Source organism: Phycodurus eques, chromosome 16 (genome assembly GCF_024500275.1).
Source record: "Phycodurus eques isolate BA_2022a chromosome 16, UOR_Pequ_1.1, whole genome shotgun sequence".
Classification (NCBI taxonomy): Eukaryota; Metazoa; Chordata; class Actinopteri; order Syngnathiformes; family Syngnathidae; genus Phycodurus; species Phycodurus eques.
The window spans coordinates 830,575-851,849 of NC_084540.1; the positions used below are offsets into that span (position 1 = coordinate 830,575).

At 44.0% G+C, this 21,275-nt stretch overlaps 1 protein-coding gene across 1 annotated transcript in view; it reads right to left on the bottom strand.

The window, feature by feature from the left end:
• Positions 1-26: 26 nt before the first annotated feature.
• LOC133415482 (neurabin-2-like) overlaps positions 27-21,275 on the bottom strand; it is a 40,289-nt gene continuing 19,040 nt past the window's right edge. The window contains exons 6-15 of the mRNA XM_061701587.1: positions 15,308-15,440; positions 13,830-13,950; positions 13,094-13,198; positions 12,744-12,879; positions 11,701-11,844; positions 9,093-9,146; positions 8,855-8,986; positions 8,477-8,574; positions 8,306-8,402; positions 27-6,137 (exon numbers count right to left, since the gene is read on the bottom strand). Coding sequence (XP_061557571.1) covers positions 6,084-6,137; positions 8,306-8,402; positions 8,477-8,574; positions 8,855-8,986; positions 9,093-9,146; positions 11,701-11,844; positions 12,744-12,879; positions 13,094-13,198; positions 13,830-13,950; positions 15,308-15,440 — 1,074 coding nt within the window. The 3' untranslated portion in view covers positions 27-6,083. The remainder of the gene's footprint in view (positions 6,138-8,305; positions 8,403-8,476; positions 8,575-8,854; positions 8,987-9,092; positions 9,147-11,700; positions 11,845-12,743; positions 12,880-13,093; positions 13,199-13,829; positions 13,951-15,307; positions 15,441-21,275) is intronic.

Sequence of the window (21,275 nt, forward strand, 5' to 3'; positions counted from 1 at the left end):
TTTTTTTTTCTTCCTTATTGGCAGTTTACTCCTGCATATTCAAGACTTTTGGAGGTTTCAAATTGTTTTTAAAAATGCAATTATAATGGCCGTCAATTATGAATGGATTTTTGCTATTCGTGATCCGGCCCGTTCCCTACGCCCCGTGAATAGCAGGGGTCCGTTCACATAAACGCAGACCAAGTATATACTGTAACTCCGTGCACTTCCGTCCGTAATGTAAACATGGAGTCTGCTCATTCACGAACACACAATCGCAATGTAAAGCGTAAAAATAGAGGGTCAACGATGTTATCGTGGTTCAACATGTTTATTGAAATGCGGAACAGGTGTCGGTTCAGACAAACATGGTGACATCCACGGAAGAACAGACCCAGGCAGAGAGGCAAAGATTGGCCCGCTCACACTGTTTGGCACCAGCCTGTAACTCCCGTTCATTCGGCAAACTACACGGCGCGTCTCGTAAACCGTCGCTTTGTTCGAAGCCAAGCGCGGGAATGATTACGCTGAAAAAAAACATTTGGGGATTTGGGTAAAAAAAAAAAAAAAAAGCAAATTACACATCTTCCTGTGTTTCATTCAAATGTCACTAATGCCTCCATCTGCGCTATTGGACCAATACAACTGTGGATGTCAATAGTGACGCCAGGACAAGTTTTCCAGTTTCATTTCCACCCTGAGTATTGACACAGAATACGAACCAAATACCTTTTGGACCACGGTGTTCAACTTCCGGGACTATCTTCGTCCTTAACCCTTAAGCAAGGCTCTTCGCACGTTCTATCTTCTCCTACGTATCCACTCAGTGAGTGAAATACGGTACTGTGGTCCACTTTATGTGAGGTGGGTAAACATTGAAATGCATTCATGTTTGGGTGTTTATGGAGGAAGGCATCGCTCTGACTACAATCAAAAGTTTGTTTTAGCTGTAAACACGCCTTGTTTTGCTTTTTATGGACACTGGGTAGACTTGGGGTGCTTGTGAAAGTATGTTACTATGGAAGCTATTTCAGCATTTACTTGCTATTCTTGGTATCCAGCTTATTTGTCCTCACTAGTCAGACAATTCAGCGTACTAGTGGAATGACTAGGGGGTACTAATAAAACGACTAACTAGTCAAGTTTTTTTCCACTATTACTGCCACTTTTGGCCTACTAGTACACAATTAAACACTTACTAGTAAACCACCGTGCTGCACTTGTAAGAGTACTAGACCCAACTAGTAGGCATGGACCTTACCAGTAGCATTAAAATGCCCACTATTGGTTTTGCCTTACATTTTAGTTCTACTGCCAAAGTTGTCGTCCTCGCGTGCAGAAATCTCATACAGTCATGGAAGGCAGTAGTGGGGAAAAAATAAACAAAAAAACATTACTAGTTGACAGAGATGCTCCCTAGTTGTTCTACTAGTGCACTGAATGTACTATTCGTGTACATGTACCTTCAACTGGATGTCAAGGCCATCAAATAAATGCTCAAACGGCTTTTGATTTAATATCCTTGAGATCGGGCATGTGCGCACATAGCCTCTAAGTGGTGCCTGGCCTTCTGTCCTGGAGAAGAAAAATGTCCTTTTTGCTCCAGACGCATATATATATATATATATATATATATATATATATATATATGTGTATATATATGTGTGTATATATATATATGTGTGTATATATATATGTATATATATATGTGTGTATATATATATGTATATATATGTATATATATATATGTGTATATATATGTATATATATATATATATATATATATATGTATATATATATATATACATATATATACACATATATATATATATATATATATATATATATATATACATCCTACTAACGAAGCTACTACTACTAGTAGTATTATTGGTGAAATGATCAAATTCTACTACTGAACATCTAGTGCTTCACTAGTAATATTTGTAGTGCGCAGAGGCCAACACAGGTTTGCCTCACGAGTAACATTTAGTTGTCCTAATGTGCCAAAGTTGTCTTACTAGTGTGCAGAAATGTCACGTAGTAGTGCAAAAACATTACTAGTAAGACACAGTCATTCTACTAGTGCCGTGAATTGTCTCAGTAGTGAGGACAAAGAGCGTACTAGTGAAGATCCAGGATATCGAATAAATGCTTTCCATACATTAAAGCTATGCAAAGACATTAAAGGCAAAAGGAGCTAACAAGGCAAATCAATTGTAAACCTCGCTAAAGTGGGTGACAAGCTAAAATCATGTCAAAAAGCCTTTTTTTTTTTCTTTTCTTTTTTTAAAAGTCCAAATTCAACAAAACATACAGTTAACAGATGAACAATGTTACCAGTGCAGGATCTGAGCATCCATACAGGAAATGCTTTTGTCTGTGCACAGCACGAGCAAGAGGCTCCAGCTGCGCTTCAATTCAACATGCTTTCCAAATACACAACGAACCAAAAAAGATGCGAGGGGAAGCCATCTGCCATCTGGGGAAGACAATTTAGCTACAACGCGATGCATTTAGTGCTGATCCCAGCACTGTTGGAACAACTCACACTTGCTGTTGTTGTTGTAGCACTAAATAATCCAAATTCCAGAAACAAGAAGGCCAAGTGCGACAGAAGTTCACCCAGGGTGCTTACTTTGACTTGCAGTCACAATACTGTAAACGTTAAAACATGTTTGGAGTCGTCTGAGCAATTAAAACAAACGGGAAGTCATCACGAACAATTTGACACACATTTGCTCGCAACAAGCCAGTTGAGGCGAGCCCCGCTTTCCGCAAACGAATTTTGTTTGAAAGTATTGAAAAAAAGGGTACATTAATTGGCGCAATTGTCTGACTCTTTCTCTCCGTCCCGAAGTCAGCGGGGATAGGCTCCAGCTCACCCGAATGATATTGTTACCTCTAACGAGAAACATTCAATTGTCTCTGTTCTAATCTCAAACAGCATCGAACAATGATCAACTATTCAGTAACATACAGGTGTTGTTTTTTTTAAATAAATTCTGGCTCGTGGTATGGATAGTGTTTCTATTATTTCAGAAATACAGTAATACTGTCACTACACACTGAAGCTCATTCCCAAAAAGGTGACAATATTTCGCCACCCAAACGACTATCTTACTTAATATTAGTGGAACTGTTCATAAATAATCCTATCCAAACGGACTTGATTCTGAGTCACTGTGTTACGTCTACATTTGAAAATGACGTCATCCCAAGCAAGTGTGTGCAGTTTGAACTTTCAATTGAAATGTATAGTTGAATACTGCGTACCCTATTCAGTGGCATTGGAATAGTCGACCTTATTATTTATTTTGAAACGAACATTTCAGTTCTTTAGTTGTTTAAACATGACAAAAGAAGTCAGTTTGCAAAGGGATGATTTCAACCAATTTACGAGAACCTCCCAAGTTCAGAATTCGAGGTAGGACCCAAGGAGTTTTTTACTTCGACCTACTCCCATTGAACATTTACATCTGTACATTTCTTTCGATCTTATAACCAAGGTTGTGTGGATTTGTTTTTCTATATGTTCAATGAAAGACAATGAAAAAAAAAACACTTATCTGGGGAATTTTAGAAATACCGCATCGAACATTCGTTTGAAGTTATGTCATTGACTAACCAAAACAGAGAACCGTTGTATTAAAAAAAACATTGCATGTGATGAACATTTTGAATAACCTGCAAATTGTGCAACTTTCCAGTTGACATTAATTTCCATACGGTTTCATGCGTATTCTCGTTCATGCCCATCCATCCAAAAACCCAAACAGACGTTATTTGGCACGTTATGAGTCTGTACTCAAATGTTCCTCATTTAAAATGTTAACAAACATAAGCACAAATATTACATAGTGCCCAATAAATACGAACATTTCTTAGCTTGTTTTTATTAGAAATTATTTGAAGTCAGAAAAAAATGGTTTGTCGAGTAAAATATCGAAATGCTGTCAATTGACTGAATTTAATTGAATTTAGAACACGAATATTAAGAGAATATATCCATCATTAATAAATAATTAAAGCGTAGGTTGTGTATTTAATGAAAACGTGAACTCGCTAATATTAATACCTAGAGACTACAGATCCAGTCTGACCTTTTGATGTTTTTTATTTTATTTTATTTTATACAGTATATGATAACTGAGATTTTACTGAAGTAGTTTGAGCTAAATGACTCGATTCCATCCTGGTGTGCTCGGTTTGAATGTGATATGAGCACATTTGCGATCCCGAATCAAGAGGCTACGGATGTCCATGTAAACAAAACGTTACACATACACACAGTTAGAATCTCTATGAGCACATATTAAGACTATTCACACCCTGTTTTCCTGTTGAATATTGCGCCCCCCCCCCAACAAAAACATAAAAAATAGAATTGAAACAGACTTGACTGGACCACTGAATACAGCAACGTGTAAAAGCGTTGCAATTGCCTTCCTCATAACTAACGTGACCTCTGGTGGATACGTACAAAGTCGACACACCCCTGATAAATTGTAGGTTTTTGTGAGGTAATAATAAATAATTGCTTTTTCCAGCTTGGGGAAAAGCAAATTAGGAAAGAGTCCAATTAAAGTGTCACGCATGGCAAATGAAGTCAAACTGCGCAGAACACACGGGTGGTCAAATGCGGGAGACCTGAATATGACGTGCGTGGGGTGAACATAATTCAGGAGCACTAAAGCAGGCTCGTCCTCGTCATCTGGCAATGCGAGAGCACATTTGGCCAAAAACACTGGACGGTATCGTCGTTTAAAGATGGAGTCTGAGCCCCAGATGAATACTGTATCAGCGCTTTTGCAAGCATCCGTTTGATACAGCAATTGTCCTCATGAGGGTCACGGGTGAGCTGGAGCCTAGCAAAGCTGACTTTGGGTCCGCGCTGGACCGCTGTTCAGAATGTTCACTTCATCTAACCCGAGATATTCAACGGCACTTTTTGTCAGACCATTACCAGTACGAGAATTCGCTCTCGAGTACTGACCGATACCGAGTACCGATAGCTTTCACATTTCAACTAACATAATCACAGACAATTGCGAACGCCGACCTTTTGTTCTTTCTGACGCACACGATGATTGGACGACGTGTCAAACCGCCGCAGTGTAGCGCCAACTACCGGTGAGGAGGACTTACCGAACGGCAGATTTGTAATTGTTTTGGGCTGTGAGTATCAACGGGTACCCAGAAAGTCGAAATAACCCGATACCGGCAGCCGATATCGGTAGTCGCCCGTCCCGAAATTTAGCATGCGTGTTTTTGCAGAAGGCCGCGGTGCTCCTGCAGCAGCCAGTCTTTCTCGAATATGTCTGTTACATTACCGAGGCGATCCTTTACCCGAGGTCACGGGAAACCTCACCAGGGGTGTGTGCGGTTTTTAGTTTAGTATCCGCCCCGAATCGTTGCTTAAGTTAACACTTTTCAATAGATGGCGATCATATTTACAAAACAGGATGTCGCCGCGCTCTCATACCCGAAATGCAAATGTTGACCGGATTCCTTCCTTCGCTTATGGAGAAATAGTGTCAAAATTCCGTTTTGTACGAACGGTGGGCTTGTAGGCTTCTTTATGTTTTCTTTCAACGTTGCTGGGAACTTGGGTTCGACGGGGCACTTCTCATCCCCTTTTGTTCTCCGTGTATAGTCAGTCTTGCTCCAGTGCAGGTAGTTTAGCAGCCGCCTATGTCGTTGAGAATGAGCACAGCGACAATCCTCACTCTGGAAAGCACTTAGTGACGAGCCTGCTTCTTTACATCCTCCCCGTAGGACACTTTTCACAACAGGGAGAACAAAATAAGCCGAGTTCCGTTTTTCCTTGTCGATCGCCGAGACGGTTGCCAGGAAGACACACAAGGACGTTTGCGGCTGTCGCACAAAGTGCGCTCCGGGATTGCCGCTAGGCCGTAATTTCCAAAACGGAGGTCTCTCTTCTCCCTCCGCATTTTATCCTGCTCGTCCACTTCTCCGTTCCACTTTGTCACGTTCCGTCCGCTTCGGGCTGCCGTCGGCGATCGACTGAACTACGGTCCGTCAGTGTGAAGGCAGAGCGCCGCGTCCTCCCGTCGCGGACAGGAAGCGGCGCTGCGAGCGGTCTAGGAGGGCTTGGGGGGCTTCAGAGCGTCCACTTGGGTCTCCAGGTCTGAAATCTGTCAAAACAACATCTTGTGAATTTCAGATGAGCGGAAGTCGAACATTTCCTCGGAGCGCACAAGCGAGACGTCACGTGAGACCCGACACGCAACGTTTACTCTGTTACAAGTCACGTTTGGGAGAACTTGTACTTATCAGAGTAGTTTGAATGCAACAAACTTAGTTTCTAAGTATTGTTGTTGAGAAGTAATGCAACCTTTACTCCATTACACTGAGCTACATTTAGCTTGCTACTTTCATTTTGATCTATTATTGCTCGCGAGATTCTATTATTCGAATGTAACGGTGCAATTTCCGGGCGACTCCGCCCGCCTGTAATCACGCAGCACACGCTGATTGGCAAGCAACCCTTCACGCCCCCCAATCGCACCGACCAACAATGGAGAGAGTCTTGAATGAATTTTGGGAATGTGGGCGGAAGCCGGAGTGCCTGAAGGAAAAAAAAAACCATCAAAGCATGGGAGAACATGAAAACGATGCTGAGATTCAAACCCACGAGCTCCGGGCTGTGAGGCAGATGTGCAAACCACTCGCGCGCGGGTCGCATTGTCTCATAACCAGGGGCCGACTGACTTAGTTGGCTGATATCCCGTTTCAATTTGGCAATTTTTTGTGGTTGTTATTTTTGGCAGATGTTTGCACAACACATGACAACCATTGAAACAAACAAGCATTAAAACAAATCTGCAAAACAATTTTGCTCTTTGTTGTAAAGTTAGACAAATACCGAAGGACAAAGTATTGTAAAACAGTCAAACGTTCTGCCTGTATCTCAAGGGACCAAGAAATAAGTGATTTTATTCATTAGAAATGTTTTTGGAACGAATCGGTCAATTCATCGGTTATCTTTTTTCTATTCCGCCGAACATTGGAATCGGCATCGGCCTCGAGAAATCCATACGGGTCGGAAATTTAGTTCTCGTCAAGGGCGAGCCCCGCGCTTATCCCGTTCAGGGTGACGGGGCGCCGGAGCCTATCCCGACCGACGACGCCCTGAACCGGTCGGCGCACGTAGACACGGACAAGCGTTCGCACTCACATTGGCGCCGTCGCTGAACCCGCGCCAAAGTCAGGCGAGTGTGCCACTCCGCCATCAGTGAGCATTTTCTATTGTCTTCACATATGAGTTAGTCAAACAAAGCTTTTTCCTGAAACAACGCAGCGTTTTTTCCCCCCGCTCGGCTCGGTTGGAATGCGCGCACATTATCGCGAGTATGCGTGACATACAGAACACTCGTCACTGTGTGCTCTTTTTTTCCAAACCTTTAAAGCGTGAACAGCGATTATACGGCCAGCGAGGGATTTTCAAAGCCCTCCTATGGTGGAAGGAGCCCGATTGAAACTTGTGACTTGATCGTCGACCAAGAGGTCAGTACTATTTTGCTGTTGTTAGATGGACAATGAACTCTTTCGCTCTTGTTATACAGCGCAGAAGTGGGAAACTAATGAGTGTAGTTTCTTCATACATCCATTTTCTATAAGGCTTGCGCTTATTCGGGTTGCGGGAGAGCTGGAGCCTATCCCAGCTGGAATGGGACAATTGCATCATTGGTAATCCACCCATCCATCCATTTTCCGTCATCCTTAAAAAAAATTAAAAAAAATCTCTGACTCTAAATTTAGTGTTGTCGTTTGTCTAATTGTGCCCTGCGATTGGCTAGCAACAAGTCGCTTGCCCAGTCAGCTGAGACAGGCTCCAGCTTACCTGCGACAAGCGCGAGAGAAAATGGACGGATGAATGTTTACTCCACCAATTTTGGGCAGAAACAGGAGCATCATGAAACAATAGCAGAAAGATTCACACCCAACTCGATATGCATGGCAGACTTGGAGACGACGACGACTCTGTATTTCAATTTAGCCTGTTGTGTTGTTGCACCGGCGGCACGATGGCCGACTGGTTAGAGCGTCCGCCTCGCAGTTCTGAGGTCCGGGGTTCCGTTCCGTTGATCACAGCGTCCATATGCACAAGCAACCACTCACACCCTTCACACTGAACGTGCAAATCCCACATGGAACGGCAGGCTCGCGCGGCGATTCGAGCCTAGAAACTCTGGACTGCGAGGCAGAGGTGCTTGCCGCACGTTTTAAACATGCCAACCGCATCAACTGAATTCTGAGAAAAATATATGCATATCAAATCACCGAAATACACTTGCTTCACCTTTTCCTGCAAGTGTTCCGCCTCCTCTTTGCGTGAGGCCTCGCCGTCTTCCTCCGCTTGACGCTGAGCTGCCTCCTTCTTCAGGTACTCAATCTCCCTGCAAGGCAAACACGCATGCATCGGCAACATGTCGTCGTCGTCGTCGTTCCCAAAAAGTCGTCGTTCCCTTACTTTTGCTGATATTCTTTGATCATTCTCTTGGCTTTGCTGTACTTCCTCTCCAAGGTTTGGTATTGAGCCTGGGTTTCCTTCAAGTGTTCATCCACTGCCTTCCAACAAAATAAACACAGAGGCAGTAAATCAGCTGAAGAGCTGAAATTTACAATCAATACAAATAATAATGAATACAAACGTCTCTCAATTCGTGTTTCAAAACAAAAAGCTCTTCAAGATTAAAGGTACTGTAAATGTTGTTCAACATTCGTGACACAACGGTGCTCGGGCAGTGATTCTTTCACCCGCCACCAGAGGGAGCCTGTGTAACACACTTTGAGAATCACTGTTTTCGCTTTCAATCTTGAAATTGTCGTTCATTCCCTAACGAATTACCTTACACAGCGACTGGGCCTCCATCCAGTAAGCCTCCAGCTTCTCCATCCTCTCCTTACTGTCCCGGATGCTTTGTTCCAGCTGAGCACGCTCCATTCGCCAACGCACTTTATCCTGCTCTGCGTGAGCCAACTGGCGGGAAGGTTGGCCATAGTTGAGCCGGCATATGAGGCGACATGTATATTGGCGTACAACGCAGATATTGCAAGTGATGTTGAGACTTTACATAGGCTCTCACCTTCCTCTTCAGCAGCTGGATCTCGGCTTGGGTTACCGCATGTTTGATTTGAAGCTGAAAGGAAATGGAGAGGGTTGGATACGAGTGGAAACATGAGAAAACGAAATACCGCATACAGTTCTTGAGCTAAATGGAATACAGTGCTCCCCCGCTATACTGCGGTTCATCGCTCAATTTTAATACAACTTCCGAACGTTTCAGACGTATGAACCCTTTGTCTTAGTTAAAACATTTGAATATTTCTTCAATTGCTAATTCGGCCGAGCGCCTTCGGTGTAGCACTACGACGTTGTGCCCAGCGGTGAGGCGCGCGGTGAGGTTCATGCCCGGTGAGGCATTGACAAAGTCACACTTACAAATGTACAGTATGAGCCAAACAGAGTGGTAGATCTGACAATACATTCGTAGACTGACGTTCAAAATTGGTAAACTGGTATTTTTCTGACCTGACGCTGGAAGTAGATTTGTGAATATTCTCATTCGTCCAGGTTATTGTATTCTGGCTGTCTTGAAAGACCTTTCACCTCTCATCCAAGCAGGCTCACATGAACCTCCAGCATTTGTCTTCCTTTTCCAGTTTTGAGAAATTTTCAAGGCTAGCTATAGTTCCATGTTTGGCTTTCCTTTGGAGCAAAATGTTTCCAACGCACTGACTTCAGCTGGCTTCATTTCCCTCACAACCACGCCAACAAGTTTGGTTCGTCTTCCTGAATCAAGTTGCAAATGCGTAGTAAAGACGCTGGTCCATTGCGGACGAAGAGGGGCAGTCGAAAGGATCGTGAGAGATGAAGCATTTTAAGTGCAGAAATAAAGACTCAAACAACCAAAGTTGCTTTCAATTCAAGAACATTTTACTCATCAGTTTTTATAAACTGTTTGGGGGGTCTCTGGAAATCTCAGGGCAGCAGACAATTGCCTGTGCTTGCCCAATGATGGTAGGCCACCTTTGTGAGGCAGAATGCTGTCTGCCTCCCTTTGTCCTTTTAGCTGCGGTTCAATGCGGTCAGCAAAGCTAAATATGCAACACAAATATTAAATACATTAGCCTGACTATTGAAAATTAGAGTGCATATAAAAAGTGCCTAAACATTTTGGAGGTAAAGAACGAGTCGCATTTCGGATTCACTCGTAAGTCGGCTTAAAAAAACAAAGAGAGACAAGAAACTCCGCGGAGTGATGCGTCCGGTGAGGAGCTGCACGAATGTCCATGACAGACTGCGAAGGCGGGAAATTCATTTGATAAAATTATGCAAGATTTATTCAACACATTGTGGAAGATGGTGGAAGAGAGCTGCTGCTAACTGGCAGCTAAGTTAACGAGCTGGCTAAGTAGAAGCGGATGTTGCAGGCGGCGTGGATGTACCCGTTTTACGGCACCGAGACTGGCTTAAAAAAGAGCCAGCGCCACAATGCGGCGACGGATCCTAGTTGGAGTAAGCTATTTGACTAAAAAGAAGCGTTTTGGCACATCTTTTCTAGTCTGGTGACAAAATCTGCGACCCAAAAAAGTGCGACCAGACCTTAACCAGAGGGCTACGGGTATAGATATCAAATAGTCAAATTGGATTTTTCATTTGTCGGTCAATGATGTCTTTATTTCAGAACAGTACAAAGATTCACGATTCGATTGTGATTCCCAAGTCATTCATTACTGTCAATGCGCATTGACAGTAATGAATGTAATGAACGGCGAGTCCGAGCTCGAACTTTTACAGACAGATGTTGCTATCGTTCAATGCTATTTCTGCTTTTTGTGAGATCTTGCGCAATCTGAGGTGAGGCTGGCTGCTCGCTGCTCACTTCATGTATTGCCCATTTGTTCGAATAAAAAATATGCAAATTCATCAATTTTCACCAAAAAAACAAATATATACATCAATATCAATGTCAATATAAATGACAGACCAGAGAACTAAAATTCCAAACCAGTTGATTTAATCATTATTTATTGATTGTTTACTCTTCATGATCCAGGTGAGGCTCTGCCTCTCCTGCGTCTCTTGCCTGCACGTCCCTGGTTGTTTCGCAACATGCCGGACAGCACTGAGGTCTATTGAAAGAGCAAGAAGAAGAGGCTGAGCAGGTCCCCAACTTAGCTCCGGTAATATTTGTTGTTCCCAAAAAGCACAAAGAATATCTGCTTATGAGTAATGTCGGATGCGCTAACATCTATGCTACGTTTCTTTAGCCCAGTAAGATAGTATTCAGCTACAGAACTTCGGTATGATCAAATTACAAAGTTTGGTTGAACATTTGGGTGTTTAAATACACGTTTGATTCTCTTAAGTCGGTCTTACAGTCAACTTCAACTGAGAGTGCCGTAGACACAGCTTGAAGCAAGCATGCTCTGCTTCTAATTTGAAGAACTGTGCAAGCAAGAGTGAGAACAGGCCCTAAGGAATACTTTAAAAAGTGTGTTTTAATTCGTTTATATGTGTTTAAAGAGTGGGGGAAGGGTAATCCAATATAAGAAAAAAATATCGATATTTTTGGATAGGGTCTCTCTATATTGTGGATTTTCACTTATTGTGGGTGTGGAAAGTATCCCCACCATAAACCTGGTTTCACTGTAACAATTGGGGATCCAAAGAAATCAAGTCAAACATACCTCCTTGAATTTGTGGGTCAACTTCTCAGGGTCCAGTTCCACAGGAGACAACGAGTCCTGGTGCTCGGCCAGGTCGAAAACCTCAATGGAGTTTGGAAACATGGGACTCATCTCCTCATCCTCATCTGTCGCATATTCACCTGTCTGTAAGACATCAACAAGGAGCAAGGAAGGTTAAAAATAAGTGCAACAGCTATTGGGTTTGTCACATCACTTCAAACATAATATAGCGCTGATACATTAAGGCAGGGCTCACACACCGTAGCCGCCTCACTGTAACGTTATGTTTTTGGGGGGCAAGGTTGGAAGAAAAGAAATCTCTCATTAGTGGATGGATGGGAGCTCTTACAGCCCCCATTTAGAGGTATTATTTCTATGAATAAACATTTTGTGTACCTAAAGTAGATATTCCCCCCTCTGCCCACAAGGTGGGGAAGATGGACTATGTTTGGGAATGCTGCAAGCCACATAGTACAAAGCCTTAACCTCAAGCCCATCAATCACCAGTTTGAGAAAGCACCCATTTCTGGCATTGAATAAAGTTCTGATCTGACAAATTTGTATTTCTAGAAGACTGGGAGCTCTTAGGCGGCACGACTGGCTAGAGCGCGAGTCTCACAGTTCCGAGGACCCGGGTTCGATCCCCGGCCCCGCCTGTGTGGAGTTTGCATGTTTTCTCCGGGCACTCCGGTTTCCTCCCCCCCCCCCCCCCCCCCCCCCCAAAAAAATGCATTCATCGAAGACTCTAAATTTCCCGTAGGTGTGACTGTGAGTGCGAATGGTTGTTTGTTTGTATGTGCCCTGCGATTGGCTGGCAACCAGTTCGGGGTGTGCCCCGCCTCCTGCCCGATGACAGCTGGGATGGGCTCCGGCACGCCCGCGACCCGCGTGAGCAGAAGCGGCTCAGAAAATGGATGGATGGGAGCTCTTACAGCTGCAAATAGGTGACAGATTCCACCTTTTCTTCCAATTCCAGTGGCTCCCTTGATTAGGTGTTACATTACGTTTCAGGGGACAGAATGTGATCCAAAAAAAAGTCTTACCTCCTCATCATCGTCCATGTATTGCTTGTATCGCTGCTCCATCATCTCCCGTTGCCATCTCTCCTGTTCCAGAGTTTGCTGGATCAGCTGAGCCACTTCGCTCTGCTCCCCCGGCTTCTCCCGACCAATCACAAACCTGGAAATGATAAGTCTTTTAAGACGATCTTTTTGATAAAACCTTGTTATGTTATATATAAAGCACACAAAAACATGCAAAAATGATTCAATTGCGATTAAAATCACACATCTCAGAGAAATAAAGGTTCTCTAAACAACAGAAAACACGTACATACAGGAAAGTGAACGTGACGAACGTGTACAGGCCGATAGAAAGTAATTGCGTTGCATACTTGACAGTGCCTGATGTGTTGCGTAGGACAGAGGCGGCAAAGCTCTGAGTCACACCAACCAGGCTGGTGCCGTCGACCTCGACGATCAGATCGTTCACTTGGATCCTGCAATTCAGATCAAGGCAGAACACAAGGAATGTATAGAAGTTAAATGTGGAAGATTTAGAATCTAACATCCTTCGCGAATAGACCACCTCGTTGGCATCAATGCCATTTTTCTTAGGAGACTGCAAGTGGTGCATTCCTCCTACCTTGGCCATTTGCCGACAAAACATCTCAAAATCAATATCAGCTGCATTAGATAATACGTGCCTCCATGTGAAGGTGAACGTGTCTGATAGAGAAAAATGCATGCAGTGACCACCTCAACAGAAAGGCCAAGTGATCTAAAACTTAATTAAGGCAAGCAAGTGAATGTTAGGAGTAAAGTCCAGTTGACACCAAGCAGTAATTCACACAAGATGAGAGGCTAAAATGAGAGGCTTTGTGTTTGTAGAAACAGCTCTGCAGCAAATATTCTGTGACATTTAGAAGGGCCGAAAAGGTCAAAAGGATGAAGGAAACACAATTAAGCGTTTAGCCTCTGGCGAGACCAGATAGAGATGCGAAAAACGAGCATATCTTCAACTTCTGCACCAATTTGCCTTTCAGTAGCAGAAAGTAGCCGAACCACTCAGATGGTCGCAGCCCAAATGTGCTCGTCCTTAGACAAGCCTTCAATGAGCCAACCCTTTACCTGCCATCTCGCTGAGCAGCTCCGCCCTCAGTCACCGTCTTCACGAAGATGCCCAGTTTCTCCAGACCCATATCAGCTCCTGCGCCCATTCCTATGATACTGATTCCCAGACCGTCACTGTCTGAAAGACACACAAACACGCTCACCGTGTCAACATTATGTCGTGTCAATGTATCGGTCGATATTTTAGTGAGTTCGTAAGAAAGACGCTGCAATTCATTCAAGACAATAACCGAAAAGTATACATCCCCTTGATCAGCTGTACTTATTGGTTTGAAATGAGTTTTATTCCGTGTGGAGAGAAGCCCTTGGGGGCGGTTGCTAGTTCAATTCCATCGCCTCCAGAATTACACTCCTAATTAGGCTAATCGCCACTGACTTTAATCTCGTAATGGGATCGCAGAGGTGTTAGTCAACAGATGTATTGCATGGATGTCTACTAACGGCAGTGCCTTGTTAGTTACTGAGCGAGTGAGTGAGTCAAATGTTCTGCATTCACAAAGATGACGCGCTATGCAAAGATCATTTTACACTTGAGACTATGAGAGTCCCAGGATGAAAATGTCTGGAAACAATGAGTCCCAGCCCTGGAACCATTAATGAGCCCCTGTCACTTATCATCGCAGAGTGTGTTCCACTAACTTGTGTATGTGTTCACTGTGACGGGTTCAATGCAGAGAACAAATTTCGTGCGCATGCATGCATGTTCATGACAATAAAAAAGGTGATTCGATTCTATTCCGATTCGATTCCATTCGAGAGTGCGTGTGTGCGTGTGTTATGCGGGGAACTCACACGCAACTCCGAGCGCTGGCGTTTTAACAATGTCGGCGAGTGAGCGTTTGGCTCCAGCCCTGAGCTCGCTAGCTTGTTAGCTCCCAGCATAGCGAATGTAATAAGACAGTTAACGTTCCCGTTGTCGCCGTTGCGTGGATCTTCGGAGCAAACGACGTAGTGCCAGCGGCGCCGTCGTGAGGCGCGGCGGGTGTTACCACAACAATGAAAATGTATCGAGTCCAGAAGAAACTCTCATGTCCATTGTACGGAACGATAACCCGCCCTACTCTGCCTCCGATCGGCTACCAACAAGACAGGATTCCGACTTGTGATTCGCCGTGTGTGGAAGGTCTTCACCCACACACACACACACACACACACGTAGAGTACGTAGGCCTGGTCTTAATCCATGCCTCAACGGACGCAGAATGAATATGCTTCATGCATCCCTGAGAGGTATTCATTTAACATTTTATTTATTGTTGTAGTAGTTTGCAGGGCTGTACAATTGCACTGCATCATAATACAAGTTAGTCGTAATTTCATTATACAGTATTGTGCAAGTGGGCATAATGTTGTGGCTGGTAGTGTTTGCGTCTGTAGTCACACAAGAGGCTTGCTAGGTAGACGTGTATGTTTATCAGTGTGTGTGTGTGTGTGTGTGTGTGTGTGAGCGAGAGAGAGACAGAGTCTGCTTTCACCTTTCTCCAGCTCGACGGGAAATAGATCCAGCTTCTCCACTCTCTTCTCCAGCTCATACTCGGCCGACGCTGCCATGGGGTCCACATCGTCGTTACGTCGATCGTAGTCTTCATTACAGTAGGTGGTGAACACCTACACACAGGGTCAAAGGTATAATAAAACGTGTGTCCATCCATTTCTCTGGGAATCTGAAGACTATCCCACCTGACTTGGGACGTAAGGCAAACTAGAGTTTGAACGGGTCGACAGTCAGTCGCAATGCATACAGCGTATACAGAGACAAACCATTCACACTGAGCGGGAATTGAACCCATGCCACCTACACATGGCAAGAGAACCATTTGACTACACCATCAGTGACGCTAACCTGCACCTCCATAACTTAATACGTGATTGATAGTATTATTATCGAGCAAAACGACAAACCTTGAATCGTCATATTTGATAAGTAGAAACAGTTAAGTAGACCAATAAGTTGATACAAAAACTAAAGTAAGGTCAGTGATGACCGTTGGTTTGGTTCAAATTAACTTCGGTGCAATTGGCTTAGTGCGCACCAAACAAGTGGAACCGTGGTCTTCTTGCAACTACATTTACAAACATACAGTATTACAGTACCAGAAATTGGACAGGGTGATTGATGAGTGTGACGCTAAACATTTAAGGAGTGATGATGGATGTCAGCGGGATGTGACTTGGCGGAGAAGCGGAAGTTCTGGAGTTAGTTGGATGAGGAAGGAAACGGTTGTGGTGAACACGATTTCCAAAAGAGAGAGGAACACAGGGTAACGTAAGAGCAGAGGCAGGTACACACAGGTGGTTGACAATGCAACCTGAGATTGGAGACTGTAAGGTGGTGACAGGAGAGAGCGTAGCCAGAAAGCTTAGGACGCTAGTGTGTAAGATGGCGATGGCCGAAAGCGAAGGAAAGAGGGTGAAGGTAGAAGTCGGGATCAAGTGGCCAACGTTAACAAAGGAGAAATGTTGCGAGGACTCTAAGAAGGGACTGAGAAAAGCTCTATGTTGTCTTAAGGAACTGGCAGATGATTGGGTTGAGAGGCTTGGTTTATGGTATGAGAAGACAAAAGACCTGAGCATGAGACACGCAACGAGCAGATTCCGGAAAGTGTACACAGAAAGAGGTTGGCGAAGAGGAGCTGGGATGGTGAGAGAACTCAAGAGAGCAGACAGGAGTACAAGGAGAGGACAAAGGAGGGAGGTGGCACACGCCAGATAGCGAGTCCACGATGAGTTGTACAAGAGGTTGGACACAAAGGGAGGAGAAGAGGAGCTATACAGATTGGCGAGGCAGAGACACGGAGCTCGGAAGGATTTGCAGCAGGTTAGGGTGATTGAAGAAAAGACTACTTGGAAGAGTTAATAAATGAGGAAAAGGGGAGGATGTGGAAACTGTAAAACATATTGAAGTAGGCCAGATTAGAAGGGATGAGGTGAGGGAAGCTCTGAGGAGGATGAAGAGCGGAAAAGCCGTTGGTCTTGATGGAATACTAGCAGGGGTTAGTATTCCGGCTGGGCGATTCATCAAAATGTAATTGTGATTTGGATTTTGGCTTTTAACGATGATAAAAACGTTATCATCGAAGGAAAACGATTAAAGGCCAGCTGCGAATGTAAATCCCTGCATTGTAAATGCACCCTGCGTTCCTTTTAGCAAACGTGCATGCAGTAGTAACACATACAGACCCATGTAACAATACTCAGGGGCATATAGTCTTCCTAATCTGTGATCAATAATAAGATGAATACAATTTTATTGTGACTTTCTTCAACTCTTTTTGACTGTAATATGCAGAAGTCACTGATGGTGCAGTGGTGCATTTGCCGGACTTCGGCGCAGGTAGCGTGGGTTCAGTTCCCACAAAGTGACGGTGTGAATGCGAATGTGAGTGGTTGTCCGTGTCTACGTGTGCCCTGCGGCTGACCGGCGACCAGTTCGGGGTGTAGTCTGCCTTTCGCCTGAAGTCAGCTGGGATAGCGGTAATGAGAATGGATGGATGGATGGATGGATGCAATCCACCGTGCTGTGGCACCGTATGAGGAAATCTGGAGTGGCAGAGAAGTAAGTTAGTCTAGTCCTGGACATGTATGAGAACAGAAATACAGTATTGAGATGTGCTGCTGAGCCCGTTCTCGGTTACTATGGTGACGGACAGATTGACAGACGAGGTCAGACAGAAGTCTCTGTGGACTCGGAGGTTCGCAGATGAAATTGTGATCTGTGGTGAAAGAAAGTCTGGCATAGGTGAAAGAGGAAAACCTCGTGACACCTCAACGAACTGGACCCAATTTCTGTCTCTCTTTTTCAAACTTTAGCCCGCATCAGAGTACCAAACTGTCAAAAGGAGAGTGAAGACAGTCAAGTCGCATATTTTAGTCCATGCTGATGAACAGTAGTTAGTGAGTAAAAACATCTTTATCAATAGATCGATAAAACCTCACGTGTTCTGAAGGTCAAAGTCCCACCAATGGAATTTTAATATTGTCATGGCAGGTTGGAGCAATAAAAGGGGATATGAAATCCTCCCAACAGCGCCAGCGGTGGCGCAAACCATGGCAGGATCACAGAGACGAGCCCGAGTGCGGGTACGCATGAGCGGACATGACAGGAATTCAGGTTGAACAACAACAAAAAGAACAGGCAGAACTCAAAAAGCACAGACAGGCAGGTCGACTTCAAAACAGACGTGGCATAGGTGATGCACAGCGGGCGCAACAGGGGAGTGCAACGGAATCTTCATTTTACAACTTTCAAGTGTAATTTTTCAAAAAGCCATAAATATCATAGTGCAACAAAATGAAACAATAAAGTTGCATAACATCAAATGAGCTAGAAATACTAACACATATCAACATTGCTGTACATTGCACTTACGGATGTCGCGCCGAACTGTATTTACTGACATCGGCGCGTCAGGATTTGATTCAACTGCTCAAATGCTACCCTTGCCAACTACTACACTAGTAAATGGCCTTGGACTACTACTACAATGCTAAGCAAATTTGAATTAATCAAATAACTTTGTCTGGCACACTCGTTGACCTACAGTCGGATCATCACTCGCGTTGCGCTGGCGCTGGCGTCAGTGTTGAAGCATAAATGCCAAAGTAGTGTTTCTTTTTAATCATTGGTGTGTTTTTGGAACAGTGACTTGCGAGTAAATGCCAATTTCCAACTATAGCACGGGAGCAAAAGAAAGACAAATATGATTTGTTTTCTGATTATATATAATCATATGATTTCTTTTATTATATGATTTCTCATATAATAATATGATTTCTCATATTTGTCTTGAGCACTCCCGTTTTTCCTTCATGAACTAACTCGACCGTTGTCCGTCCCGATATTAACGATGCCCCTCCCCCTTCTCTCAAAAAGGACAGCTGCACACGTCTCCCCGATGACCAGCTCTATGGTCACACGGCTGCGTTTCTGTGGCAACCGCAGGCTCGCCTGGTGTGATGTTGGCAATATCGCTCACTCGTTTCCCTCTCCCTCGCTCACTGTCTGATGGATATGCTAATCTGTTCGTTCGCGACAGACGCAACCAACGCTATTAAATGTAGGATACGTAATCATTTAAATTGCTTCTCATACAGTACTAACGAGTACAACACACAAACACTCACGCACACACACCTCAACGAATAGGGTTTAAGAGCAGAATTGTCAAACTGCTTCCCGTTGTCACATTTCCTTCCTGTTGAGTAACTTTATAGCTGTGTGAACGTGTGTGTGTGTGTGTGTGTGTGTGTGTGTGTGTATGTATGTCTGTGTGTTGATATGCGGGTGCGTGTGTGTGCATGTATACAAGGCTTTAGAACACGCCCTCCCAGATGAATACACGCGTGAAGTCACACCCTTTCCATAGTGACACAACTAACAACAAGTTGAACAACCTAAAAAAAACAACACAATCCAAAAAGGAACAACACAACTACAACGAGCTCAAATCTTCTATAGTTTATGTACAGCACCAAAATAAAAACAATGGAAACAATCAACGAGCCCAAACAGGTACAGTGTGGTTCTTACGGTTGGCCAGTGCCTTTCTACATGATCTATTTTTTTCTACTGCACTGGGCTAGAGTTGCAATAATTAATCAATTATCAAATTTATTCACAACTATTTTGACAACTGATTACTGATAACTGATCTTCAAATGCAACGTCCCAATTCCAAGGAAGTTGGGACGTTGTGTTAAACATGCATAAAAACGGAATACAATGATTTGCAAATCATGTTCAACCTATATTGAATTGCAAACACTCCAAAGACACGATATTTAAGGTTCAAACTGATAAACTTGATTGTGTTTCGCAAAAAATCCTGAACTTAGAATGTTATGGCTGCAAGACGTTCCCAAAAAGCTGGCAAAAAAGACTGCGAAAGTCGAGGAATGCTCATCAAACACCTGTTTGGAACATCCCGCAGGTGAACAGGCTCATTGGGATGTGGGAGGAAACCGAAAAGCCACGCAGGCACGGGGAGAACATGCAAACTCCACGCAGGCGGGGCCGGGGATGGAACCCCGGTCCTCAGAACCGTGAGGCGGATGCGCTAACCGGTCGACCGCCGTGCCGCCCCTCGTGAAATCATCGTTGATCATTTTGGAGAGAAATCGCAAACATGAGCAGTGTCTACATCGGTGACGTGTTTTATCAAACTGGTAGCCCTTCGCATTAATCAGCACTCAAGAAGTAGCTCTCAGTTTCAAAATGCTTGGCGACTACTGCTTTCTCTGACAGTTTGAAATAGTTCATATCTATATTTTGAACGCATATAAAATGTGATTCATTGCAAGTAATCATTTGACCTCTCTAAATGAAGAATCGGCACTGTTTTTAGCCCCTGATGCGTGTGCGTACATGGCTGTGTGTGTGTTTGTTTTTCCGGCCAGCCACATTCCAACTGCTTTTCTCAGACTCACAGGGGCAAACCTTGTTCACGATTCAGCACACGTAAACACAAGCCTGATAGGATTGAGGCGACGTGCAGGAAACATTTCAGCTTCAGGGGAGCCCCGCAGCTGCTGTTCTGTGCCCATTGTGACTTGAGTTTGCGCTAACCAAAAGACAGCGCACGTGCCGTGATGTTTTGGATCGGTAAATTGGGGGTGCACATATAATCGTCAACTTTAACACAAACGGCTAAAACAACAACTGCTTGAAGGCCAGAACGTATATATCGAGCGACTTTGAATGTTTCGGTCACAGACGAAAATAGAGTTAAGAAGACAGTTGCTAAAAGCGCGCCTTCCGATAGCGCTAATAAATCCTTCTTTCAGAAGATACCTTTGGCCACATAAAAGAGTACCTTGGCAATCGTTTTTGTTCGCGGCTTTTCACAGTATACAGGCAAGTCCAAATTGAGAATAGCACGCCTTCAACGTAGTAGCCGAGCGGGTTATGCGGCATCGTGCCGGCCAGCACTGAGGTCTACTCTAATGAAAGGCGAAGAGAGGCAGAGAAGATCCGCAACGAAAGTCCAGTAATTAGCATTTTCCCCACATAGAAGAGAAATTGTGAAATTGTGTAAATGTAGCAATTGTTTGAAAGTTTTAAATGATGTAAGATCAATGCTAATTTCAGCTAGCCCATCTTTGGCATTTCCCATTATAAGTTAGCATAAAGCGAGCTGACTTTCGTTATTGTATGGTTTGGTTGAACATTTTTGTGTTTAAATATACAATGTCGAATTCTCTTCTGTTTTCTGTGTCAGTTTTACAGGTAACTTCAACTGGGAGTGACAAATAAACAGCTGGGAGCAAGCACGATTTGTCTCTGAGCAAGCGAGCGTGGTCTCTCGATATCGCAGATTTTCAACTGTCACAAGTGGGTGTGGAACATATTCCCCGTAATAAACAAGTGCTCACTGTATCCATCCATCCATCCATCCATTTTCTGAGCCGCTTCTCCTCACGCGGGTCGCGGGCGTGCTGGAGCCC